Source organism: Carica papaya, chromosome 9, assembly GCF_054855325.1.
Source record: "Carica papaya isolate Zhongbai chromosome 9, ASM5485532v1, whole genome shotgun sequence".
Lineage (NCBI taxonomy): Eukaryota > Viridiplantae > Streptophyta > Magnoliopsida > Brassicales > Caricaceae > Carica > Carica papaya.
In genome coordinates, this window is record NC_142317.1 from 15,894,238 (window position 1) to 15,918,162 (window position 23,925).

Consider the following 23,925-nt stretch of genomic DNA (forward strand, 5'->3'; position numbering starts at 1 on the left):
TTTTTATACCAAATATAAAATTGAAACTCAATATTGGTCTTTAGTCATGTGTATTAATAGTCGTACGTATATACACACACATGTATGTGTGTGTAAAAAACAAAGGGCTTTTTAAATTCAAAGATGTAGATATATTAAAATTAGATAAATAATTTTATATAAGACAGACATGAAATAGATTATACTTAGAAAAGTTGGCATTGACTGTTGAACATTACAACTGGCAGATTTGGAGGATCAAATATTAATTAATATAAAATACATATTAAGTCTAATAAAAAACATTCAAAGATTTCGTCTTTAGTGTATGCATTTATTATGAGAAGTCAGACATGCCCCCCTCAAAGTCGGGTGCCTGAAGTAAGTAACCCAGAAGGTTTCCACATGACTAACAATGAATTCAATATATAATATGAAGAATTCTTTAAATAAATAAAAAAAAAGACAAACCTTTAATATTATATTATCAAAATATATAGTTTTTACATTTAGATCTAATAATATTTGTGCTAAACTCTCTCTCTCTCTCTCTCGTGATTTCATCATAACCACAATTATATTATATTTACAACCATTGAAAACAGCCAAATCACATCCTTTTCTTCCTCTCTTCAGGCAAGATGCCGGCAGAGCTACAAGTCACCCACCACCATGTTCAAATTCTCAAACAAACCGCAACTTCTACAGAAAGAACGAAATGCAGGGTAAGCGAAAAACAGACCACCAACAATTTGAGAATAGAGACACGTTCACGAGCTTTATATATAACTAACCTTCACAATTAAAAGCTTGTTGATGCAAAAACCTTACCACTAACACATTAATCGACCCTTCTTCTCCATCTTTTCCCTGTAAAGAAGAAGAAACCCCAATTTCTGTGTCCTCTTTCCCGCTAATGAATACCAAGTGCTCCGACTAGTTAGCCACCCAAACATGGCCGCGGTCGTCATGATAAAAATGAAGATTCTTCTTCGTCTGGGAACACATCTGCAGTGACAAACTTTTTTGCTAAAGTCGCCAGGGTAAAACTCAAAAACATCCAGCAAGAAAATATTTTCAGCTATTAAGCAGTATTATTATACATTTCTGCCATAGCCGAGGAAAACTTAATATAGATAAATAATTTATAAATAGGTATCGTAATATTAAGTTCATTACATTTACTATTTTTTACTAACTAAACGTAATAAAAATATAAAATCTAAAAATTTATATCTGTCACACATTTATACATGTGTATGTGTGAAACGTATGACCTTTTAACCGCAGTTCAGTTATCTAATTTCATTGGCAGCTGGTACCAAACTCGGGTCCCATAAAAATCAACTTAAACAACTTTAATATAAACTTTTCTTGTTGGCCGCCCACACCAAGTCTGGTTTAAAGGGAGAAGCTGATGATTTCCTGCAAAAAGGAAAAACCAAATGCAGTGTACAAAAGCCAAATGGAAGAGATTAGATAAAACAAAAAAACTCATATCTGAAATAAGAAAAATTCAACTGCTTTTATTATGATCGTCATAATAACTCCACCTCCATTTCAGATATAACCAACAACCTCCAATTATTTTCTCACTAAATGGCCTACTTGAGTTTCCACTTTCTTCAATGCCTCAACATGAAAAACTTATACCCCACCATTATCAAACCACTCGATTTAAAGTTTTGAATTGTGACTAAAGATGACAACAGAGCGGGTATAGAGCGAGTAAACTTACTTCGCCACCATCTCGTCCTCTCCTGTTGAGGCGAGTAAATGGCTTCACAAGCATGTGCTCGTGTGAAGAACTTTGAACTGTAGCAGCTGAAAAGAAAAAAAAAAAAAAAAAAAACTAAAGAGTTGAAGGGTAAAACCAGAAAGGTATTAATAATCTTAAAAGGGTAATAATAATAATGGTAGTAAGGCGATAAAATCACCATGTTCATCATCCCGTTTGAAAGGGAACCTTTTGAAGTAGCATCAGCACAATGAGTCAATTCCCATCCTCAAAAGGATCCTCAGAAAGAAATTCTTTGACCCTCTTTCATCCCTCGTATGCGGTCCGGAATTTACAGGGTCTAAAATCCACTTTGAGAATGTGCAATAAGCATATATAAAAGTTCCTAGATTCTTTTGCTGGAAAAAGAAAAGGATAGATAGATCTCAATCAGCTTTTTACATGATCCACTAGCAACAGAATTACAAGTTTCAAACAAACCATCATAGATCAAGGACTGCATACTTCTACATTCCTGGATCATATTATTACATGTTTTGGAATCTAAAGGAATCATCAAGATCTCTTTGGAGATCAGAAACAGATGTCTAACAGACCAATATAGGACAGCAGTTTACATATGAAACATGCAAAATAACTTCAAGTTGATGTAAATGCTTCAACCACCAAATACTAAAATCAGATACAGAAGAATGCCCCTGTTTCCAAAGTTGTTGTTGTAAGATTCATTGATCGTGAAACAGAAAAACAGTGATGTTCAGATGCTTTTGAACACAGATATGAGAATGTATTCTACCGTATTGTTAGATGGTGATAAGACAATCCCAGCAAACTAAAGTACCATTTGAGTCATGTTAAGGACCACTTTAACTGCTTCTGACATTGCTTGCTTGAGTATCAATGATCTTTGGATGTTTGCATGGCTCAGGCATATTCTGTACAGAACTAAAATGCAAAACAGAAAACAACCCCTCAAAGTGTAGCTGCATGTATACATGTAATTTGACAGTTTCCTTCCCTAATGTTCTAAATGAAGCAACAGTACTTACCAAAAGATAATCTTAACCACTAAGCAACAAGCTATCATCTATCTATGAGAAAAATAAGATATAAGGCTTCTGTAATTTTCTTTTATAAACTTATATTTCAATGAAAGAATTTGTAAACATAACCCATCAAAAATGGGAACATATATAGACGGGGAGGACAACACCAAGGTGTTGCCACAATTACAAAACAGGTACTGAAATAGACATGGGCACCGAAACATCATTAGCAAAACTTGAATCCCTGTTTGTAGTTGAATTGCCTGCAAATGCATATCCAACACCCAATCCACCATAATGCAAAGAGGCATTCTCACATCTTTGAAACACTCTAGCAAGTGATGCTGCCTTTCTCCTCGCCCGCTTTGTACCAGTAAATAAAAGAGTCTGGAGCAGACCAGCCAATGCTGGTGCCCTAACCACTCTTTCGGTTGCTGCTGCCCCACCACTCCGGCATAACTCAAGCAAAGCTGCAACTGCATTCTCCTTCCCTCTCGGTGTCCCACAACGCATCATCCCTATTAAACCTGCCACAGCCATTTCCTCCTTGCCAACTGCCTCAGCCCCAATAGGTTGCCTAACAACCAAGGCTAATGCACCTGCTGCTTCTTCAGCAACCCCTTCATTCCCTAAAGCCCCTACAAGTGCGGTAACAGCTCCTGCCTCTATCATTCTTGCACAATTATCTGTGTGTGTTGACAGATTAAATAAAGCTGTGACAGCATCCTTCTTCCCCCTCGGAGTCCCCATTCTCAACATTGCTGCTAGGGCCTCAACTGCACCTCCCTCATCTGCTATTCTCTTCTTGTAATCATGAACCGCAGAGAGGCTAAACAATGTTGCGGCAGCATTTTCCCTTCCCTCAGTTGTAAGCCCAAATCTAAGAACTTCAACTATGGAACCTAAACACCCTTCCTCATCAATAATTCGACTCCTGTTCTTATCATAAATGGATAAATTAAGCATTGCAGTTACAGAATTTTCTTGAGCAACAGGATTTAGTGAAGAGAGTAGCTTTCTTAAATGAGGTATTGCCCCAGCTTCCGCAATGAAGGCACGGTTTTCCTTCCCTGTTTTGGCCAACAAACGAATCTCGCGTGCAGCCACAGTCTGTGCTGCTTGAGACCCATTTGCAAGCTGATGAATGAGAAGTTCTGCAGTAGCTCTATTGGCTTCAGTTGCAGCCTTGGTGGGCAAAGCTGCACCAAGAGAATCTGCGGATGCTTCTGTGCTTTCTACATCATAGGGTATCCCATGAGCTGTGCACCACTGCATGATCAAATTCCTCAAAGCCCGATTAGGAACAAGACGCGTATGGGCAAGCAATTGCCCGGTCTTTGGACAGGTACAGTGTCCTTCCTCCATCCATCTAGCTATGGAGCTTCGATCATAAGTCTGCCCAGTTGAGATGATCACAGGATCCCTCATCAAGTCAAGCGATATTGGGCAACAGAAGTCCTTGGGGATCCTTATAAAGGTATCCGCAATCTCCTGAGTAATCAGCCCTTTTCTGGGTTTCTTCAGATTCTCAATCTTCCATCCAAACTCGTCTTCTTCAAACCCAAATAGCAAGAACCTGCAATATCTTGTAATTGCAACAAACCCATTAAGGACAGAAGCAGTTGGCTCGATATCTCCTTCATGATTCACAATCTGCTCCTCAAGGAACTCGATTTCATCCCGGCAACTCTTAGCATTCTCAATCCCCAATCCCTCCACAAAGAAGAGCCTTAATTCCACAGGATTGGGAATCCTTCCGTTCTCAAATTCATTGAGAAACCAAAAGAATCGGACTCTCAAGGCCTCATCTTTCTTATCAATATATAATCTGGCTTTCCTGGCTTGATTTTTCAGGAGCAGGACTTGCTCCCTTACGTCCTCGCTCAATTGAACGTCGTCGACAGGGAAAACATCCAAAAGGGTCGATATTTCCTGATTCAAATCGTGAAAATGGCCGGAAATTGAGTGGTTTTGGAGCAGAAGCCATAATTTACTCGATTGGGCGCAGTAATCAAGAAGAATCTTGGAGCGATAAAGCAACAAATACAGCTCCTTGAAGCAGAGAACCACTGTTGAAGGAAGACGAGAATCAGAACCTGAGTCTTTCAAGCACTCTAACGAGACGATGAAAACCTGAATCTTTCGAATCAAAGAGCGAGAGTTGTTGCGCTGAAAGAAGATTGAATGAGCAGAGAAGCAAGAAACCAGGTCGGTAGCGATGGAGGCTAGGGTTTGTACCAAAGCCACACCTGTTAGGTCAACGGGAGCCAAGAATGCCTCAAGCGACGGCGATCTCCGCCTCCTTAGAGAGGAGAAAATCGCTGCAGTCGCCATGGAAATCTGAAACAACCCAATCCAAAACAAATAGAACCACTTCTCCTTTTGTGCTTATCTCAACTCCTTAGATTATCCAACGAAGAATATTTCTTGTTTCAACAACCCAGAAGATAAAAAATCAAGATAGGTGGAAAAACTGTTGTGGGTTTTTGAATCGTCCACCAAAGATTTACACCAAAAGGAAAAAAAAACAGAATGAATCCGCGTTTTTTTTTTTTTGCGGGGGGGGAGGAGAAAAGAAAGGATTGAACTTCTCCAGACTTTTCCACTTTTTTAATTAATTGATTAATTGTCTCTCCCTCCTAGTTTCGCTGGGTTTGGTTTGGTTTGGTTGGTAGTTTTCTCTCTCCAAGAAATTCAATGGAGTTCTGGTGAAAATGACATGTATGGCTTTGACGGACAATTATCCAGAATCATACCGTCCGCTGTTTAGGCTTTCTATACAGCTAAACACCCTGTTTTCTGTTAAACCATATTACAGAAAAGCTCTTCATCTTTTTCTTTTTCTTTTTCTTTTTCTTTTCTCCTTTTTTAATTTACTATATTTTCTCTTTCTCTTTCTTTATTTTTCAGTCACCCAAATCTTAATTATTATTAATGAGAAAAATACATTTTTTGCATTGATGAATTTACAAAATTCATTCATTCTTTTTTTTGTTTTATGATTTCATTAGACATGGTTTCTTATGAATATTACCCAACAAGTTGTTGGGTGGGTATATTTTAGTTCATCTTGAGCACCACTGAGTTCAATTTTTCCAACATATGTTTTAGTCAAATATATTTCATCATTTTTAGCACAATTTCTTTTGATTATATATATATATATATATATATTACAGGCATAGTAATTATCTGAAAACTTTATAGATTAATATTTTAATAGAATTATTGTTAAAATAATAATTTGGTAATTTCTAGAAAATAAAGTAAAAAGTAAAAAAAACAAAAACAAAAAAGAAAAGTAAATTCTTACGTCAACAGTTGACCAAAATACATAAAAGGTGGTGGTGGGGTTGGGGCCCAGGCGACTTTACGGGCGCGTGGGAGATGATTAGGACGGTGATTAGTCAAAACGGGTGAATAAAAGAAAAAGAAAGTAATTATTTTATTGTGTTAAAAATACTACGTTTTATTTTTTAAAAAAAAAATCTTCACACGTTTAATCCTAACAAGAGTGCGTAATTATTTATAAATTAAAAATATATTTATAATGAGAAATTATATAAGTAAATTATTTATATTGACGTCATAGTACTAAACTATTTACCAAGGTGTGTCAAAAGAACGACATCGTTTTGGCTTTCTTCAATCGGGCTGTATGATAGTAGTGGGTGGTGCAGTGCTGTTCTTCTCAAGAAAGGAACAGGTATGAATTAGGAGACAAATTCGGAGAGTTAATCAATCAAAGTAGTTTCGCAACATTCATGTTTATTGTGTAAGACTTTCCTCCCAAAGCTACAGATTACTTAATACTTATTCTTTAAATTCTATTGCAGTTTGCAGTGAAGTGAACAGTATCATTATTTGTCTTGGTTTAACCAGTACAATTTCTCAAACATATAAAAAAAACTTATTGTAGAAATGAAGTTTACAATTGAAATATAATTATATTGTAAACATAGTTCTAAATTTGCTTTCTTTTGGAAGCTAAATAAACTTCAAGTTGAATTGGAGCTAAATTTTATACCTTCTTGTTTGTCATATTTTTTTCTTTCTTTCTTTTTTATAGTTTTTATCATTGGGAAGAAATTATTTATGATCAACTTAAATTCTTATTTCCAGTTTTCTAATTTATTTATTTTTTTAAAAAAAAAAATTTCTATTAAAACATTTAATAATTAAAGAAAACAAAACCTGAATGCTTTTTTCAGTTTTTTTAAAACATCATTAATCAATAAATTCATATGATTGGGGGGGTGGGGGTAAAAACCAAGCTTCTATTTTCCCTCTTTTTGGAAGTATTCAAAAGTAAATTCCCTAAACAAAAAGCTAAAAGAAAAAAAGTGATGAAGGCTGGTATTGCCCCTTCAACTAAAACCACCTGAAGCATTGCAGCCTCCCATCTCCTTCGGCCAACCCCTCCTCCAAATCCAAACTCAGCATCTTGACTTGTATTGGAATATGAAGTCAGTAACAATCTCCAATGTTAAATGTTGCTCAAGATATATCAAATTGAAAGAAAAACCAAAAAACCAAAACCTTTATTAAAACTCATGCATAACTTAATCTTTTGTTTGGATGAATTTTGTAGTGGGTAATTAATATACGTCAGTGCATAGTAATAACAAAGTTATACCATATTTAAAAAGATTTTGTGTTAATGTATAATAATGACAACCGTTTTATTTATATTTATAGGATGATATAGTTGTATATTCATTCACATTAACAATTTATCCTTATATTATTATATATAATATTAAATGAAAAAAAAAAAGAAGAAAAAAGGAGTCATGCAGTTTCAAATTAAAAACATGGTGTTATTTTGATGTTGCTGACATCAGTTAGTATAGGAGAATGGTCTGACACGGACAAACAGAGATTCTTAAGTCGAGCAAGAGGATATTTATCAGTCCATGCATCATTCACCATACACCAATCTAGTCGTTCTCTTATTTATTTGTCTTATGCCCCTCTTGATCATGTGAAGCCATAACTTGTTAGTGGGACTTCAGAGAGCTGACAAATGTTTAAGGTAGCTTAGAATGCTTTTATATGTGAATTCGAAGGAGCAGTCCCACCATATTTATCAGTAACCGAGATTATGTCATTAAAGTTGCCTAATTTAACCTAAGAGATTTTTATTCCTGGCAAGCTGACATAAAACCTGTCTAGTCTCACATCTTCTTTGTCGATTAAGGTGATTATAATAGCTCGTCAACAGCCATGTATTCCCCTCAGTCTGCTCAATTCTCAAGTCTACATGATTTAAGGAGTAAAAAAGGATGGAAATTTTATAACAATCTGACCAAAGCACTGTGAAACCCTCTTCTCTGCCTTGCCTATCCACCCCAAAGATATTTGAGTACCCCATATTCGATTCCACCGAATGCAATCTTATTTTATCCACTAGAGTTTCCATTAATAAAATTAAATCTAGCTTGAATTTTCAATTTAGCTCTTGAAGAGCTACCACCATTTGAGGGTTGCCAAGCTCTCGACAGTTCTAACTTAATATTTTTATGGCACTCGGCGAGCCTGATACCCAGGTCTCGCCGATCTCTCAAGTTGCTGGTTACACTATGATGCAAAAGGTTATTCCTTTGAACTTGAAATTGTCAAGTCAAACCCGAGTGTCATTGTTGGACACTGCCTTTTTTCCCTTCTTCTTGGGCCATGCTAGTTTCTTCCTCTAATGTGGCCTGGGTTCGAGTTACGTGTAGGCCCAAAGCTTCTTTCTTATTTAGGCTCAGAAAATTTTCATGGTCCATATATTCAGTTTCTTGTTCTTTCGGTCGAGCTTTTTTTGAATTGTGTGATCTCACAAAATCGGAGTGAGTAATTTTGTGGGACTTTAGCCTGCTTTTTTTACTTTCATCAAATCCTGGAGATTTGTACTTTCAAATTTCTTAAAAATATCCACAACTATTTAAACCCCACATTCTTTTTCAAATTTTGATTTTGGTGAAGCATCACCAACTAAAATCCATTCCTCACATAAAAAAAAGGTCATGAGGCCACTAAATTATGTAATAGCGTTGACAGGGTGAGGATGTGATCTCCATAAATCTGACAGTTATGGTATTTGCGAATATAATCCACGCAGTTAAATTCCATTATAAGTCAAAAGTACCCTACCTGCATTACCTTTCTTGCAAGCATATGCCCTTAGGCATGGGTTCCATAAACTCATTTGTGGACTTTTTTAATGATTTATTTAGCTTTTTCACATCCACACACTATAACAAAGCCATATCTGCATGTCTGTTGTAAAAAAATTCTCCATCTGAACAATAACTTATAGAGAGCCCGATGATAGTTTTTGTTTTTTAATTTTTTGAGATATTAAGTGGCTGCTGCTCATTTCAAGTGTATTGTTTGATATCATAATAATGAAGCTTTCCATCGACTTCCTCCTCGACCTTTAGGCAACAAGATGAATCTTCCTGAATCTCTACCTTAAGAAATTGGATAAAGTCACCAAGCAATATGATAATCATAGAAGCTAAGATAGTTAAACAATTTGTGAACTTATTCTTCAACCTAGGCAATGATGAAAGGTGTGAGTTGTTCTAAGTATCAATGATATGTAAGCAACTTGCGATCTTTGGTTTTTTATTCTCCCACTATTTTCACATATGATTAGCGATGAATTGTCATATTTATATATCTTTCACATTCCTTTCAAGTGTTGCTTGAAACCCTGTGATACAACCCTCGTATTTAGTGATATTATTTGTGCAAGAAAAAACTAGTTTGATCATTATTGAAAATTGATTTTTACTTCGAGATATCAAAATTGCTCTAATACCATTTACATCATATTGATTTCATCGTCAAAATAGATTATCCAATTATTAGTATCTTCTTTTGCGGCTTCTATGGTCATGATGTCTTTATTTAGAAACTCAAACTTCATTGGTAAATAATTGTCCTCAAAATTTTCTGCTAGATAATCAACATTCACTTGCGCCTTGATGACCTTTCGAGTCATGTACACAATATTATATTTTGAAAGAATCACATTTTATTGAGCTATCTTCCTTGATAAAAAAGACATCTCAAAAATATATTTTAGTCGATTTATATGAAAAATGAGTTATTTGGTGTTATATGCTAAAAAAAGTTATGTCGAATAACTTGAGACAACAAATTTGAAGATTCTAGAGGTAAACATTAATGATTAAGAGAACATTAAAGTTGTTCAAGAAAATGTTTTATTGATATTTAGGAGTTGAAAGACTTAGTTTGAGACAATGTATGGATTTTTAACCATGGAGGGAATAAAACAAAATTAAAATACATTGATATCACAAATAGTTAGGAGATTTTTCTCATGTCATTGTAAAGACATACATATAAGTTTATATGAAAATATGGTAAGTCTTTCATTCTCCAAATTTAAAACCATTACTAGATGTTTCTATATAACATGATAATAATGAGTTCATATAATTTCAAGCAATATCCTTAGTAACTAATGATAACATGCTCATCTATAATGAGCATAGCCTTTTGAAGATGTTGAATTGTCTGTCTTAGTTGCATTTCCTTCAGGAAATGTGAAATTATAACTACTTTTTTTGAGAGATTGAGTCGAACACCTTAGGTAAGATATCCAAACTTCAAATGAGAGATGAAACACACACGACTAACCTTTTAATAGTGATGCCAAAAAGCCAAACAATAAGCGTATGATTTTTTTAAAATTATATATTATCATTTGAATTTGAATTTGGAACTTGAATTTTAAAATTGGAATCTATCATTTATAAAGGCGAGGGAAAGAACCTATCTGACATATCCTAAGAGATTCCAGTAGTTAAAAATAAACATGAATTAAATTTTTTTTATAAAATAGTAAAACTCAATAAATTTGTCGGATGATAGATTTGACAAATAGAAAGATAACATATAAGAGATGACATATAAGAATTTTAAAGTTTGGAAGAATATAATACTTTTCATTTATCTAAATATGGTATATATTATATATGGAGACTTAGAAGATAACATACCAGAAGATAAACATGCAACCACTTTATCCCTACAATACAAGAAATAAACGTGCAACCAGCCAATTACAAAGAACAAAGTAATCTTTTACATCTTTATCCCTTGAGAATGGCAACTATCAGTTCTAGTGTTTAAGTTGGTCTACTTTATTTAGAAAAACAACCACTTTATCATCCTGCATTGCAACCCCCATGCCAAGGTTCTAACCCAACATGGATCAGAAACAAATTTAAGCTCCTGTTAACTTTTGCCATTAACTGTAAGTTCATGACTCACATTTCACAAGATTGATCAATTGCAGTTTCGTTAACAAGCTTGAAGGGTTATTGGTACATACAAAGCTGCTGTACGTGCATACACATGCTTGAAAACACGAGGAAAATATATATATATATAAAAAAAAGCTTATATACCAAGAAACTCTATGCAAACACCCCCTAAAAAAACTCTCTACATCAAGTTTTGCTTTCGATGGACACATTGTCACTTCCATGGCAAGCACATGATATGGATTTGCTAGTTGATCATAACTACAAGAAAGGGAATCTCCAGGGGCAGTTGCTAGAAGAACATTGAAAGAAAGAAAAGGGGAAAATGAAGCTGAGGCCCTGACATGTACCAATTTACACGGTTGAGTGGGAACTGAAGAAGTTATAGTCATGGTGGTGAATGTCAAGCTGCTTCAACCAGGAATCTGCAGCACTTTGAAGATAAATTAATCTTTCATGATCTGATGTCTCTGGCTTTACCCAGATATCCCCTTGCATCTTGTATGTAGCCAGTCCAAATGGAGGAAGAGAACTGCTACTCTGTTCTTTCCTTTTACCATTTATGTTGCTTCCTAAAGTTTCAGAACCCATATCTTTTTCAGCATTGATGCCCTGCTCAATTACATTATCTGCATAATCATGCCAAAAGATGAATGACTATAAGCAGGCCAGATAGAAAATCCTCAGAAAACAAAGTGAATCATTGACAATGTGTTTTATTTAAATTTTACTTTTATGGAATAGAAATAAGAACTTAGCATAAATAGGATTAAAATTTGAATAAAGACAGTATGCTAATTTCAATTCATTTTCATGTCTAATTCAAATTAGGAGGTTTTGTGATTCCTCTTTAATATGTGGGAATACAAATTAGTGGTTGTGGAATAATACCTCAAATGCGTAAATTACAAGTAATTTCTACATACTAAATAATTAAGATATAGGAATTAATGGGAATTGAATAAGTTTAAACCAAACATAAACTAAGTGTAATGCACATTTACAGTTCATTGCAATGCTGATTACATTTGTCCTGTATCAGCATTGTTTGTTTTTATTTTAAGCTAAAAGGGAAAAAGAGTAACATGATAGTAGCACAGACAAATATACCCTAAAGAACACATTAACCAAATATCATCTGCTCTATGTTCTCCTGTCATTTCCTTTTTTACACTTCCGTCCTCAAAGAAGAATAGAATTTCAAGAGAATAACCTACATGGTTAGAGGCCAGAAGAATAAAAGTTTTGGCAACAATAAATGCTAACTGTAAACAATAATATAAGCATACTAATTTTATACTGGTGAAACCTATTGGTTAGAGAAACTGAAACTCCTCTGTTTAAGGGAGGAAATGACAACTCAAAGATATAACACCAGCCCTATAGAGCTGGTACTATAAGAATATCATGATATCATCAGATAGTCCATTCACATTGTTAAAAGACAGTCCAACAACTATGGTCCCATGCTCAAGAAGGAAAAGCTACTTTGGTTGTTCTTTTACACCCTTTTAGATAAGAAAAAGAACACAAAATATTAGATAGTCTGATAAATGGAAGTAAATGAGATTCTAGAGAAAAAAAAATCAAAATTCAAATCATATGTGATACGAGATAAATAGAAAGTTCAGAAAATAATAGGTGAAGCCAACAGTCATAAATCATGTGGATTTAAACTGCAGTGAAGTTATCTGGAACATTCATCCTCTCAATAATACATCAAGTCTCAAACAACAATGAGCCTTTCATCAACCTCAGCATAGTTTTATGAAAACAAACAATGATCATCTTGTTGTAAATTGCAATGAACTCAAACAAATAAGCAATGAACCATTCACCAACCTCAGCATAGGTTTTGAAAACAAACTAAGATCTTCTGGTTTCAAATTGCAATGAACTCAAATAACATGTCGAATAAGTAGAGAATCATGCACCAACGTACTTGAAGGAGTAAACAGATTACATAAAAACAAGACTATCAACTTTTATCAGTTTAAATTTCATTTTTGCATTTTGAATTGCAGATGCAAAGGTAATTGAAAGAATAGGCAGATGCAGACAGTAGGGAAAAAAACTACCATTCCTCCAACAGATCAATCAAACCATCCAACCCTGCTCTAGACTTCTTCAAGCACAGACTTAAAACAAATATCCCTTCTGATATTCCTGATTAAACACAAGATTTCATTCTTCACTTGCACAAAGCTTAATATATTAGTAGACCAATCTAAATATCCTGAGGATCTCCTATGGCATAGTGGTATTGAAAATTGTAAACCTATGTCTTCTCTTATGTGTTCCCATGGTCAACTAGGAAAGTGTGACAACTGACAGTCCATTCTTCACTGATCCTATTAGAGGAACAGTTTGCAGCCAAGAAGGCATCTCGAATGCATGGAGCCAGTGGCACTCATCATCATGCGATCAAGAGGATTCCATGTTACACTAAAGGTACTTTACACTATGGCCTGAAAATTAGCAAGACCATCCTAGAATTATATAGGCTATTCCAATGTAGATTAACTGGTGGTACTAGATGTTTTATAACTGGTTACTGTGTTTATCCTTGGGCCTAACTTAACTACTAAGAAACAAACCACAGTCTCACAATTTCCAGCTGAAGCTAAATACAGGGCAGTAGTTTCAGTTGCCTCAATTTATTTGGCTAGAGAATGTTTAATGTGAACAACAACGTAATTCACTAGAAGTCTCAGCTTTCTGCTGCAACAATGTTAGCACAACTTATATGGACTCTAATCCCATAGACTATGTCCACCCCAAAAGAAAAAAGCAGGTATTGACTTTGTTTGAGAAAAAGTTCAATCAGGCACTCTTGTTAGATACGTTCCTTGTCAAATTGGCTGACATTTACACCAACAGAGCATATCAATTTTCTAGTTTACAGTCCAATGTTTGAGTATCGCCCTGCACAGTTAGCAGGACATAAAGTTATCTTATAATAGTAATCCAGGTATAAGACTATGGTTATTATTTGTATTTAATACATTATTACGGATTATATACCAAACATGATTTGTATTCTAGCTCTTATAATGTGTATAAGTACTACAATTGTGTACATCAATTAGATTGCCGAGACAATTTTATTCATAAATGTACAAGTTATACCTTGGAAACAAGATGATAGTGTGTGATAACTAAGGAAGCATGCTGACAAGTCCTTCTCATTTTTCTGAGATGGAATATGATAGATGGGATACCTGTAAAAGACAAATAACCCATAACTTAGTTTAATTACTCAAATACACAAACACCATGAACAAAAAAATGAAAAAATGAAGAACCAGAAAATATAAGAACTACAGAATAAAGGGCTCTTTGCAAACAAAGCAAGAGTAAAAATGATCAGCGACATTGATCAGAAGAACGTATATTATCTAATCTGTGTGTCTTCTGATGTAAGTGAAACATTATAGTTGCAATCACAAGGATTTCTGTTTTTTGACAAAAAAGGACATGGTGAAGAAAGGGATCATAATGCTGGAGTACAAGAACTTCCCTTGTGAAGTTCTACAAAAACAAGGCCTTGGCAGGAAGATTCAAGAGTAAACAATCCTGTTTGCGCCAACTATTTTTAGCAAATATGAAGATTATATTATGGTAAGAAATTTTGCTAAACGCTGTTTATCAGGACACTGAAACCCAAGTCATGTTACCTGAAAAAATATGGGCGATCTTTCAAGCCTTTTTGCAGCAGTAATGGTGCTAGTTTAATAAAGATCTTTTAAACTACTCAAGCTATGGAAGAATTTCATTACCAGGACAATTAAGAGAGTTGAAAAGGCTAAGTTTACATGTAATCTATAAGTTCTTACCATTTTGAATTGCAGACAGAATTTACCCCAGGAAAGGATTTTTATTTTTATAAACCCCTAGGAGAGAATATATTATCTCAATCATATGCAGAATTACAGGGATTTAAAGTCACACTTACCAAGCCACTGCCATCCAACTAGCTGCCGAAAGATCGATACTCCTAAATGTCATTAGTGCTGGATGATTCCGAGCCAATTCAGTTACCTGAACCAAAATGTTGTCCAGAATCACGTGGCCGGCACAAGAAAGTGAAGGATTCAAGTTTCTATTTTACAAACTTGACGAAAATGAGATATGCTAAGAAATCAATTATATTAAAACTTGAAAGTGACCTTAGCCCTGAGTGGAACTCTCCAATAAGGAGATGACATCTCAAAGTATTGGAAGAAAAGGTAGCCAAGCCTGTCCTTCAATGTCCATGAGGCCTCCTGATCAAAACTTGAATCTTCAGAAGTAACATCCCAAGCTTTGCTTGAGTTGTTGCTCAGAGATCTGGATAGTTTATCACTTCCGCTATCATCACTCCAAGAATCACTTTCAAATTCTGGAACATTATTATCATCTCTAAGATTCCTGCAATCGTGGAAAACTTGCAGACTAAGAGCTATGGTGAAAAAGTAGAGGAAGGAAAGAACTATATTCACAATATTTGGTACATGAAACAGGGAAGATAATTGTTAAACACCTAGAAGACACACTAGACTTGTAAGTGTAGATCTGAATGGCAGATAAGTATGGAACATAATATTGTGCAACATTCTCGCCATTGCTCAGCTCAACTTGGGTGCCCAGACCATATGCACTCCATTCATCATAGCAATTCCAGAGATCACTTAACATGAAATATTCAATTACATCTTTTTCCCCTGGTTGCCATAGGCTGTTTAGACCATGAATGCAGCTCTACAAAATATGTGAGACATTAGTATAAGAGAACTTGAGGGAAATAAAATAGAAGACTATAAGACATGGAAATAAGAAAATACATGAATTGATTGATCAAAAGAAGAATTAACCGATACTGAGTTTAAAATTCTCAATGGAGAAATAATTATCATAAGCATTACTATTTCACATAGAAAATGATAATAAGAGTGACATTTCTCCCAGGTTTGGTCTTCAAATTAGGAACTTTACTCAAAGTAGAAAGTATTATGAACTGCAATTACTTACATCAATACCCTATAAGCAACGGACATGGTTAAAAATTGTAATGTCCTTCTGGCCGAGAGTTTTCTTGGACAATTTAAAATGATAACTGAATCATCATATATATTTAGGTAATATTCTGGGTCCGCAAAGAGGATCATTTTTTTCAATACAGTCATCATTAGCTACTAACGACAATATCTATATGCTTATTCATAAGAAATGAACTCTTCAAATTTTCATCATATGACTACTATGCTTAAAAAGTGTAATGTCTTACTAGCAAGTTTTTCTTGGACAATTGAAAATGAAAACTGAAAATGGGATTTCCATCATAAGTATTGAGGTGATCTTCTGCATCCTTGTAAAGAGAATTATTTCTTTCAATATTCACCAATCATTAGTTAGTAGCAATTATATCTAAATGCTTATCCATAAGAAATGAACCCTTCAAATGATATTTGATCATATGACTATTTGAGTAGTCCCATAAATATTTTAGTCAAACTTTGGCCATTTATTGGACAACTTAGACATGCTGAAACTTTTATTAGATACAAGGCACATTGCAGAAACCATGTCAAATTGAACTCAAGCCTCCCCCGTGGGAAAGCCATGATATGATCACTGAGAAAGAACTCCTACTCCTCCATTTTCTATCAGCTAGCTGAAATTACTAGCTTATTTGGTTTCAATCCCTCTGATTCAACTGCCATTTCTCTAATTAATTTCCAGCAGTAAATTGTTACTAATCTATTTCATTTTCTTCTCTCTTACTTCATACTGTTCGAGTTCATTTTATCTGCAGTCACTCATGTCTTGAATGTCATATGTGAACGTACAATTTCTACTATTTAAACAAAATCCCATTCACAAAAAATAAAATTAGTTCCAAGATTTGTCAACCTGTGATGGAAATAGTACACTTCAATTTATATATTGACAATATAAATCCATTTAGTAAAATTAATGTCGAATAAAACTCATGGAAATCCAGATTGAAAAAAGAATAAGCGTTTGTTTATAGTAACTCACTCGTCTTTCTTCTTTCATTTTCATATTCTGTTGTCATTTAATCGTCTTCCTTTATTATTTTAAAATATCATTTATTATTATCATCTTTAAAGATAGTATTATTTCAACAACCTGACAGAAACACATAATAACAGAAATCTTCTTTTTGGTTTCTTTTATTTTTTGGGAAAACATAGATCTCATTACTGCAACTCTATTAGACAAAGAAAATACATGAAAATCGGGAAAGTTGAAAGAAGTGTATTTGAGAATATATTACAAAAAGAAGTAAGGGGAAGTACGAAATTATTGGGAGAAGATAAGATGGTGAGAGGGCACAGAGTTCGTCATTACCACGTGCATCACGTGCTGCCAATGGATGATGGCATGACACACACGACAAATATCGTACCCCGGAAACTGGACCATTTCACACTAGAAATAGAATATCCATGGCATCCATATAACTATATCCACATATATATATATATGTATATGTATATACTTCATTCTCAGAAAAATTAGAATAACTAGTGGGCCTAACCCTAACCCTAATCCAATACTCTTCACATTGATTTGGGTCATGATTCCACGTAAAACAGACAAACATTTACAATAAAATCAGTGAAGCCAAATATTGGATAAAATCTCTGCCGAGAGTAATAAAAAAACCAAATAGAAAAATTCAAATAAAATTGTCGGAATAATCAGAAATCACTAACCATCCATTCATCTAACAATATTATTTTTTAATAAAAAATGGAATTCAAAAATTGTAAAATAAAAAAAAAGCAAACAATCTGCATCCAGAAAAACTATTCCAGGGTAATTCAAAAAGCAAAAGAACGAAAGAAAGAAATAAGACGAGGAAAATTAACAATCATCAGATTTATTCACCAAAAAAAAAGTGAGGGAGAGGAGAAAATAGAAAATACCTGAGGAAGTGAAAATGAAGGAGGAGAAGGAGTGATGGAGCAGAGAAATCTCTCCAGATTAGACTGTGTACTCGTGCAAGACGACTCCAACCACCACATATTCTTTCTTTTTGTCTTAAATCTTTCTTTTCGTTTCTCTTCTTTCAACCCCAAATCAAAATTTCAAAAAAGCAAGTATAACGAAAAAGGAGAAGATTGTCGATTGCGTTGCTATATATGATTTTATTTATTTATTTATTTCCAAAAATAAAAGAAAGGAAAAAAAAAAAGGCAAAATATAAATCGATAAAGCTTCCCCAAACTGGAAATACCAAATACACCTACTAATTTCCATATATCAAATAAAACCTTCCATGTTGGAGAACTTACTAAAATTTACGCAAAAAGGTACATATATACACACACATATATATATCCTGTGCTTTCAATGATGATTTTATATATGCTCTGTTTCACGCTCAAAATGCCGTTCGTTTTAAAGAACAATTAATGAAAGAAGAGGAAGAGGAAGAAGACGAGGAAGACGACAAAAAAACGAAAACAAACTGAAACGTTTCTTCTACTAGACTGAATTTATTAAGAAATTAAAAACACTACTGAGATGAAACGGATTAATGAGACGAGAAGATTTTCAAAGCGAAACAGAAGAAACTCTTCAATCTCCTAAAAGTTAACCAGGACGAGAATTATTATCACCAAATTTATTTTATTTAAAAAAGAAAAGACATACGAGACGGAAGACACGAGCGGAGAGAAGGTGAGTGTGTGAGCGAGCCGTGAGCGTTCGCTTCGCCGCGCACGTTAAGTTGTTTCTTTCTTTCTCTTGTCTTGTTCTTTGATTTTTTATTTTTTATTTTTTTAATTTTAGGGACCACGTGCCCTAATTTCTTCCTTCTTAGTTAGCTTTGCACAACTCACGTGTCGCCTTTCTCATGCTTACCTTGCTTTCTCTATTAAAAAAATATTTATTTTATTGCAACCTGTAGACATATCTGTAAAGTTTTGTTGTGTATCTTACTTTTTTTATAAAATAAAAAAATAAAAAAAAATAGTTCTTATAATCATGTCTTATTAATAGAAATTCAATTATTTTTGTCCTACATGTATGTATGGATATATTAATAAATTAAATTTTAATTTTTATTAAATAAAATAATTATCTTTAATTTATAATATTAAATCAAAAATATTTATAAATAAATTAAAGATAATAAGATAGACTCTCACTTTACGTAAAACTTACCACTATTAATTTGTAATCTATTCATTACATGATAAATTTTATATATTTAATAAAATTCAAACTTATTATTTTTAATAAGAATATAAAAATTTTAATTATTAGACTACTAGTTTAGTAGTCTCATATGAGACTTTCATGTTTTATATCACAAAACTTAGATCAAGTATTAATTTATTGTGGTTATCTTAATGAATGAGATCTAACGGTTACAGATTGTAATAACTCATTGAGATAAATTTTAATTTGGTCGCTGCAATATCTCCGACTTATTAATGAGTTAAATATTGAGTTTACTAAATAAATTATTATAAATTAAACAATTGTTAATTTGTAATATACCTATAAAACAATAAACTTTATGTTATTAATAATGTTTGAACTCATAATTTTTCGAGTAATAAATTTCACTTTTATATTACTGTGAATTTTTTTGTTGAATACTAGCGTAAATGTTATTTTTTTTAATATTTTAAGATAATATAAAATTTTACAAAAGCGTAGAACAAAATTTTTAAAGATTTTGTAGTCATAATGTATCTGAATTCATAAGAAAAAAGGGAAAAAATTGATATTCACCTTTTTTCTGTATTTGGATATATAAAATGAAAAGAAGTGAGTAATAAGTACTCTTTCTTTTTAAAAAAAAAAATTAATTTTTTATTGTATAAAAGATGGAAAAATGAATAGAGAATAAACGACATAAAATTTTACTTCTTTATTTTAGAAATAGATGGTACTATTTCATTATTTCTTATAATTAACTTTTTAATTCCTTTACGAAGTTAAATAAAAAAACTAGTATAATTATTCGTTTATTTTGTAATATCTTTTATGTTCTTAGTAGCAATGTACATCGATCCAAGACAAGACCAGACTGACTTGGACAGACACTGGACCAAGAGCGAAAATTCTTAACCCCTCAAACTAAAAACCATATCATATTAAGTCTTGGTTCCATTTGGTCTGGATTTGATTTATGAACTAGATTTATTTATCTATTTTAATTAAAACATCAAATAAAATCATAAATAATTTAGTTATTCATAATTAAATGCTAAGAGCCCTAAATATAAAGACATCATATGCCCTCTGACGAGTGGAGATTGTAGATACACTAGCAGATGCTTTAAAGGGAAAATGTTTGAATTTTTTCCTTCACTACCTAAATAAGATAATCGTACTTTTATCAATGGATTAAATTGAGATTAGATGATTCCTCGGAAAGTTAGAGAAAAAGCAATGGAGAGGTAAATTGAGCAAGATCATAAGTGAGATAGGAGGAGGCAAAGAGCATAAATTGAGAGGAGGCATTATTAGAGCTGGAGAGTGAGGGTCGACAAGTGAGAGTTACTAGAGTAAGGGCTTGACCGCTTGAGGAGGTGAGAGTATGAGTTAAAAGGAAGAGCTATTAGAGGCGGAGAGTGAGGATTGACGAGTGAGAAGCTAGAGTGAGGGCCCGATTACTTAGGTTGAGGGATTAGAGCTAGAATTAAGGCTTGAGTGAACTGCAAATGCAGTCACGTAATTACACCCTAAGTCACGTAGGGGAGCCATAAACACAATCACGAAGGAGTTAAGGCCTGGTGAGGATTTTCATTTAAGTGAGGCAAAAGTAGCAATAGATTTAGTCCACGTTAAGGTTATGGTTTTTATTTTTATTTTAAATAATTTTAATTTAATTTTTGTTAAATTTTTTTACTCGGATTAAACCAAACCCATTTAGACCGCCTTTCAGTTTCTTTTTGTATAGACTAAAAATTGGACTAATAAATGTGTTTGATCTGGTATGGTCCAAACCGAGTGAACTAGTCTAGTTTAACTTTTCAATCCATATTAGGATTTGCACACTATTAGTTTTTAATATACAACTATCGAAATAAAAAAAATATTTTCTTTTTTTTTCTCTTAAAAATTGTTCTTTCTTTAATTTTTTATTTATTCTTTTATTGATATTTTCCTAAATGTAGTGTCAGATTACAAATATAATCACATATTATTTATAAATTTTTTACGGTATCCCAATATTGACACTCAAAATCACATGGTTATGATGGATAAATAAAAAGGCAACCAATTTGGTAAAATAAGATAGTTGAGTAAAATAGAATAAATTACTTATATAAAAGATTTGTATATTACAAAATATTTATAACGAATGAGTATTAAAAAGAGTAATATAGCACAAAGTACCATATTATTTTTTAATTCATACTAATAGTTAATGGTAGTGGTAGGAGCAATGATAACAATAAAAGTGATGAAATTGGTGACGAAAGTTGTTGTGACATCATGCTCTAGATGGAATCATGAAAATCTATATATTCCATCCATTGGTAGATTTATATGCCATATCAAAATAAAAGTGCATAAATTTAAAACTTTCCTATATTTTTGTCCCTTCCAACTATAAAATAAAATTAAAGCAATTGACAAATTATGTTAGGCATTAATTAATTTGAAAATAAGATAATAGCTTCAAAATTCTGAGGTTAAATCAACCTTGCTATAGGTAACACAACTCTAGCACAAAACTAAGAATCTCTTCACTGCTCCTGGTGGCCGTGAGCTTGCTTTCAATTTTTTTTGTCTGAAAAAATGAATTGGGGTGAACTACACGTGCTTAGTAAAAGCAAAATAGTCATCAAATCTATAAAACTGGAGTTAGTATATGGGAACAATCCTTTAATTTAATTCAACCGTAAATTGGGTTTGTTTAAATTATTTGTTATGAACTACGAACAAAGCATTTACGATGCGTGCTGTTACCTTAGCAAAAATATTATGATTACCATTTATACTTCATTTCTTTCCCATAATCTAGAAGAATTACGCTAGTGTGAAATTATGTTTTAATTCTCAACTTTAATTCTCTGAATCTAGATGTGTCTCTACTTTATATTCAATTTACTATAATAATATTGCTCACACTTTTTACTTGTAAACAATTTCAATTAACAATACAACTTAACAATTATAGTTATGTTCATATTTTATTTTTATAGTTCACAGTAGTAGTATAGTTCACTTTCATAATATTCAGTAACAGTATGATTCAGTTCCACAATTTACAGTTAACAATATAGTTCACTCGTACAATCATAGTTAACAATACGGTTTGCACATTAACACTGAGATTTCGTCATCCAATATCATTTTAATCACTATCAATAAGAGTAATATAGATTTTCACTGTCAACATACACACTGTAACAGTAATAGTAAAATAGTACAGTATAGTGCAGTGGTAGTCCTTCGCTAATATGACCACTAAATAATACAGTTGACTTTTTGTCCACATAATGGGGTTAACAATCGCTTGGACCGAATTTTGACTACATACACCCATTCCTTGCACACAGTAATAGCATAGTACAATAAATAGTAAATAATAAATAATATACTTAATTTTATATTTACGTGATAGAGTTCATCAATAATCACTCCGATTGAATTTTAGCCACACGCGCACACATCCCTCATTAATTAATGATTAAACGAGTTTTAATGTTTTGACATTTTATATTGACTCATGACCTTTAAACTAGCACTTTATATATTGGCTCTCGTTTCTCTCTATTTTATTTATAATATTTCATTTAATTGAGATTTCTTTTCACTTATTTACTTTAAGATATGCCTTTTTATTGTCAAATTTATTTCAAATGGATCATATTTGTTTTTTAACAGTAATTTACTTATCGTATTGGGCTACATGCTATTTCCTTGCATTGTTTAGTATGGTTGTTTTTTGGATTCTTGAAATGTTGTATTTGGCCCATTACAACATTTCTTTAACTAATTAATTACTTATACAATTCTTCTCTCATTTGAGATAGTAGACCAACAACCCTATTTAGCCCATTTGAGATTTTCTTTTCTTAGCCCACTATTACATTCTTAGCTTAATTAATTTATCTTCTCTTCCTTGGGACTCTATACGGTGACCCAACATCTCCATTATTCCATGAACATTTTTAGCTTGGCCCATTTTAACTCTCTTATATTAATTTATTAATACACGCAATCTTTCATTGACCCATTAAAAATTTAGGTCCGATCCATTAAGAATTTTAATTCCCTAAAATCTTAACCAATCTCTAAATCCTAAATCATCTAGTGATGACACCTTTCCATCATCCAAAATATGAATATTACATATCACAATGTTATTTACCTTAACAATTTAAATTCATGTTTAATTTATCAATGAAAATACATATTAATATATCTATAAATTTCTACATTAAACATCAAGCAAGTAATTTAAACTTAGTTAACTGAACTAAATTGTAGATATGATAATTAGAGAGTAAATCTTACTCCTTTCTTCCTATGGATCTCTAACGTTGCGATTCGTTTTATGGCAGCGCTAAAGTTCTCCTTCCACATGACCTGCACATTCACACATATACATCCATGCCATTACGTAATTTAATGAAGGAAATAAAAACAAAGAGTGTTCAGGGTTCGAGTTTAGATTTAGAGGAAATGGCACTCACTAAAAACCTACTTCGGGTCATGACAGTGCTCGTAAATATCGAAGAAATTTCTGATCTCCGTCCCTCTGCCATTCATGCACTTCCTCTCTCTCGTTTTTGGCCTCTTAGTTCTCCCCCTTCCTCTCTCTTTCTTAGCCGATAGCTTCTTTCGTTTAATGTGTTTTTTAAATGTGAAATGAGGTCCTCGTTTATATTGGACA

The 23,925-nt window shown here is 33.0% G+C and overlaps 2 protein-coding genes and 1 long non-coding RNA gene across 3 annotated transcripts; all 3 read right to left on the minus strand.

The window, feature by feature from the left end:
* Positions 1 to 434: 434 nt before the first annotated feature.
* LOC148240122 (uncharacterized) lies at positions 435 to 1,711 on the minus strand. Its single transcript, XR_015816321.1, has 2 exons — positions 1,257 to 1,711; positions 435 to 987 (listed from the first exon to the last, which is right to left on the minus strand). It is a non-coding gene; the product is annotated as an uncharacterized LOC148240122 (long non-coding RNA).
* A 1,116-nt stretch (positions 1,712 to 2,827) lies between these two features.
* On the minus strand, positions 2,828 to 5,522 carry PUB17 (plant U-box 17). The gene has a single exon (XM_022035166.2). It carries the CDS (start codon positions 5,095 to 5,097, stop codon positions 2,947 to 2,949), a length of 2,151 nt encoding a protein of 716 aa, XP_021890858.1. The 5' UTR covers positions 5,098 to 5,522; the 3' UTR covers positions 2,828 to 2,946.
* A 5,621-nt stretch (positions 5,523 to 11,143) lies between these two features.
* On the minus strand, positions 11,144 to 18,802 carry LOC110809367 (uncharacterized). Its single transcript, XM_022035176.2, has 6 exons — positions 17,984 to 18,802; positions 15,571 to 15,788; positions 15,218 to 15,458; positions 15,004 to 15,089; positions 14,178 to 14,269; positions 11,144 to 11,677 (listed from the first exon to the last, which is right to left on the minus strand). Exons 1-6 carry the CDS (start codon positions 18,080 to 18,082, stop codon positions 11,403 to 11,405), a joined length of 1,011 nt encoding a protein of 336 aa, XP_021890868.1. The 5' UTR covers positions 18,083 to 18,802; the 3' UTR covers positions 11,144 to 11,402.
* Between the last annotated feature and the right edge of the window lie 5,123 nt (positions 18,803 to 23,925).

Bases quoted from the DNA above. Each gene is read 5' to 3' on its own strand.
- PUB17 (XM_022035166.2), bottom strand. From the start codon at position 5,097: ATGGCGACTGCAGCGATTTTCTCCTCTCTAAGGAGGCGGAGATCGCCG.
- LOC110809367 (XM_022035176.2), bottom strand. From the start codon at position 18,082: ATGTGGTGGTTGGAGTCGTCTTGCACGAGTACACAGTCTAATCTGGAG. The intron at 15,459-15,570 runs GTGTTTAACAAT...CCACGATTGCAG, and splicing joins AAGTCTAGTGTGTCTTCTAG to GAATCTTAGAGATGATAATA. The intron at 15,090-15,217 runs GTCACTTTCAAG...ATTTTGGTTCAG, and splicing joins GAGTTCCACTCAGGGCTAAG to GTAACTGAATTGGCTCGGAA.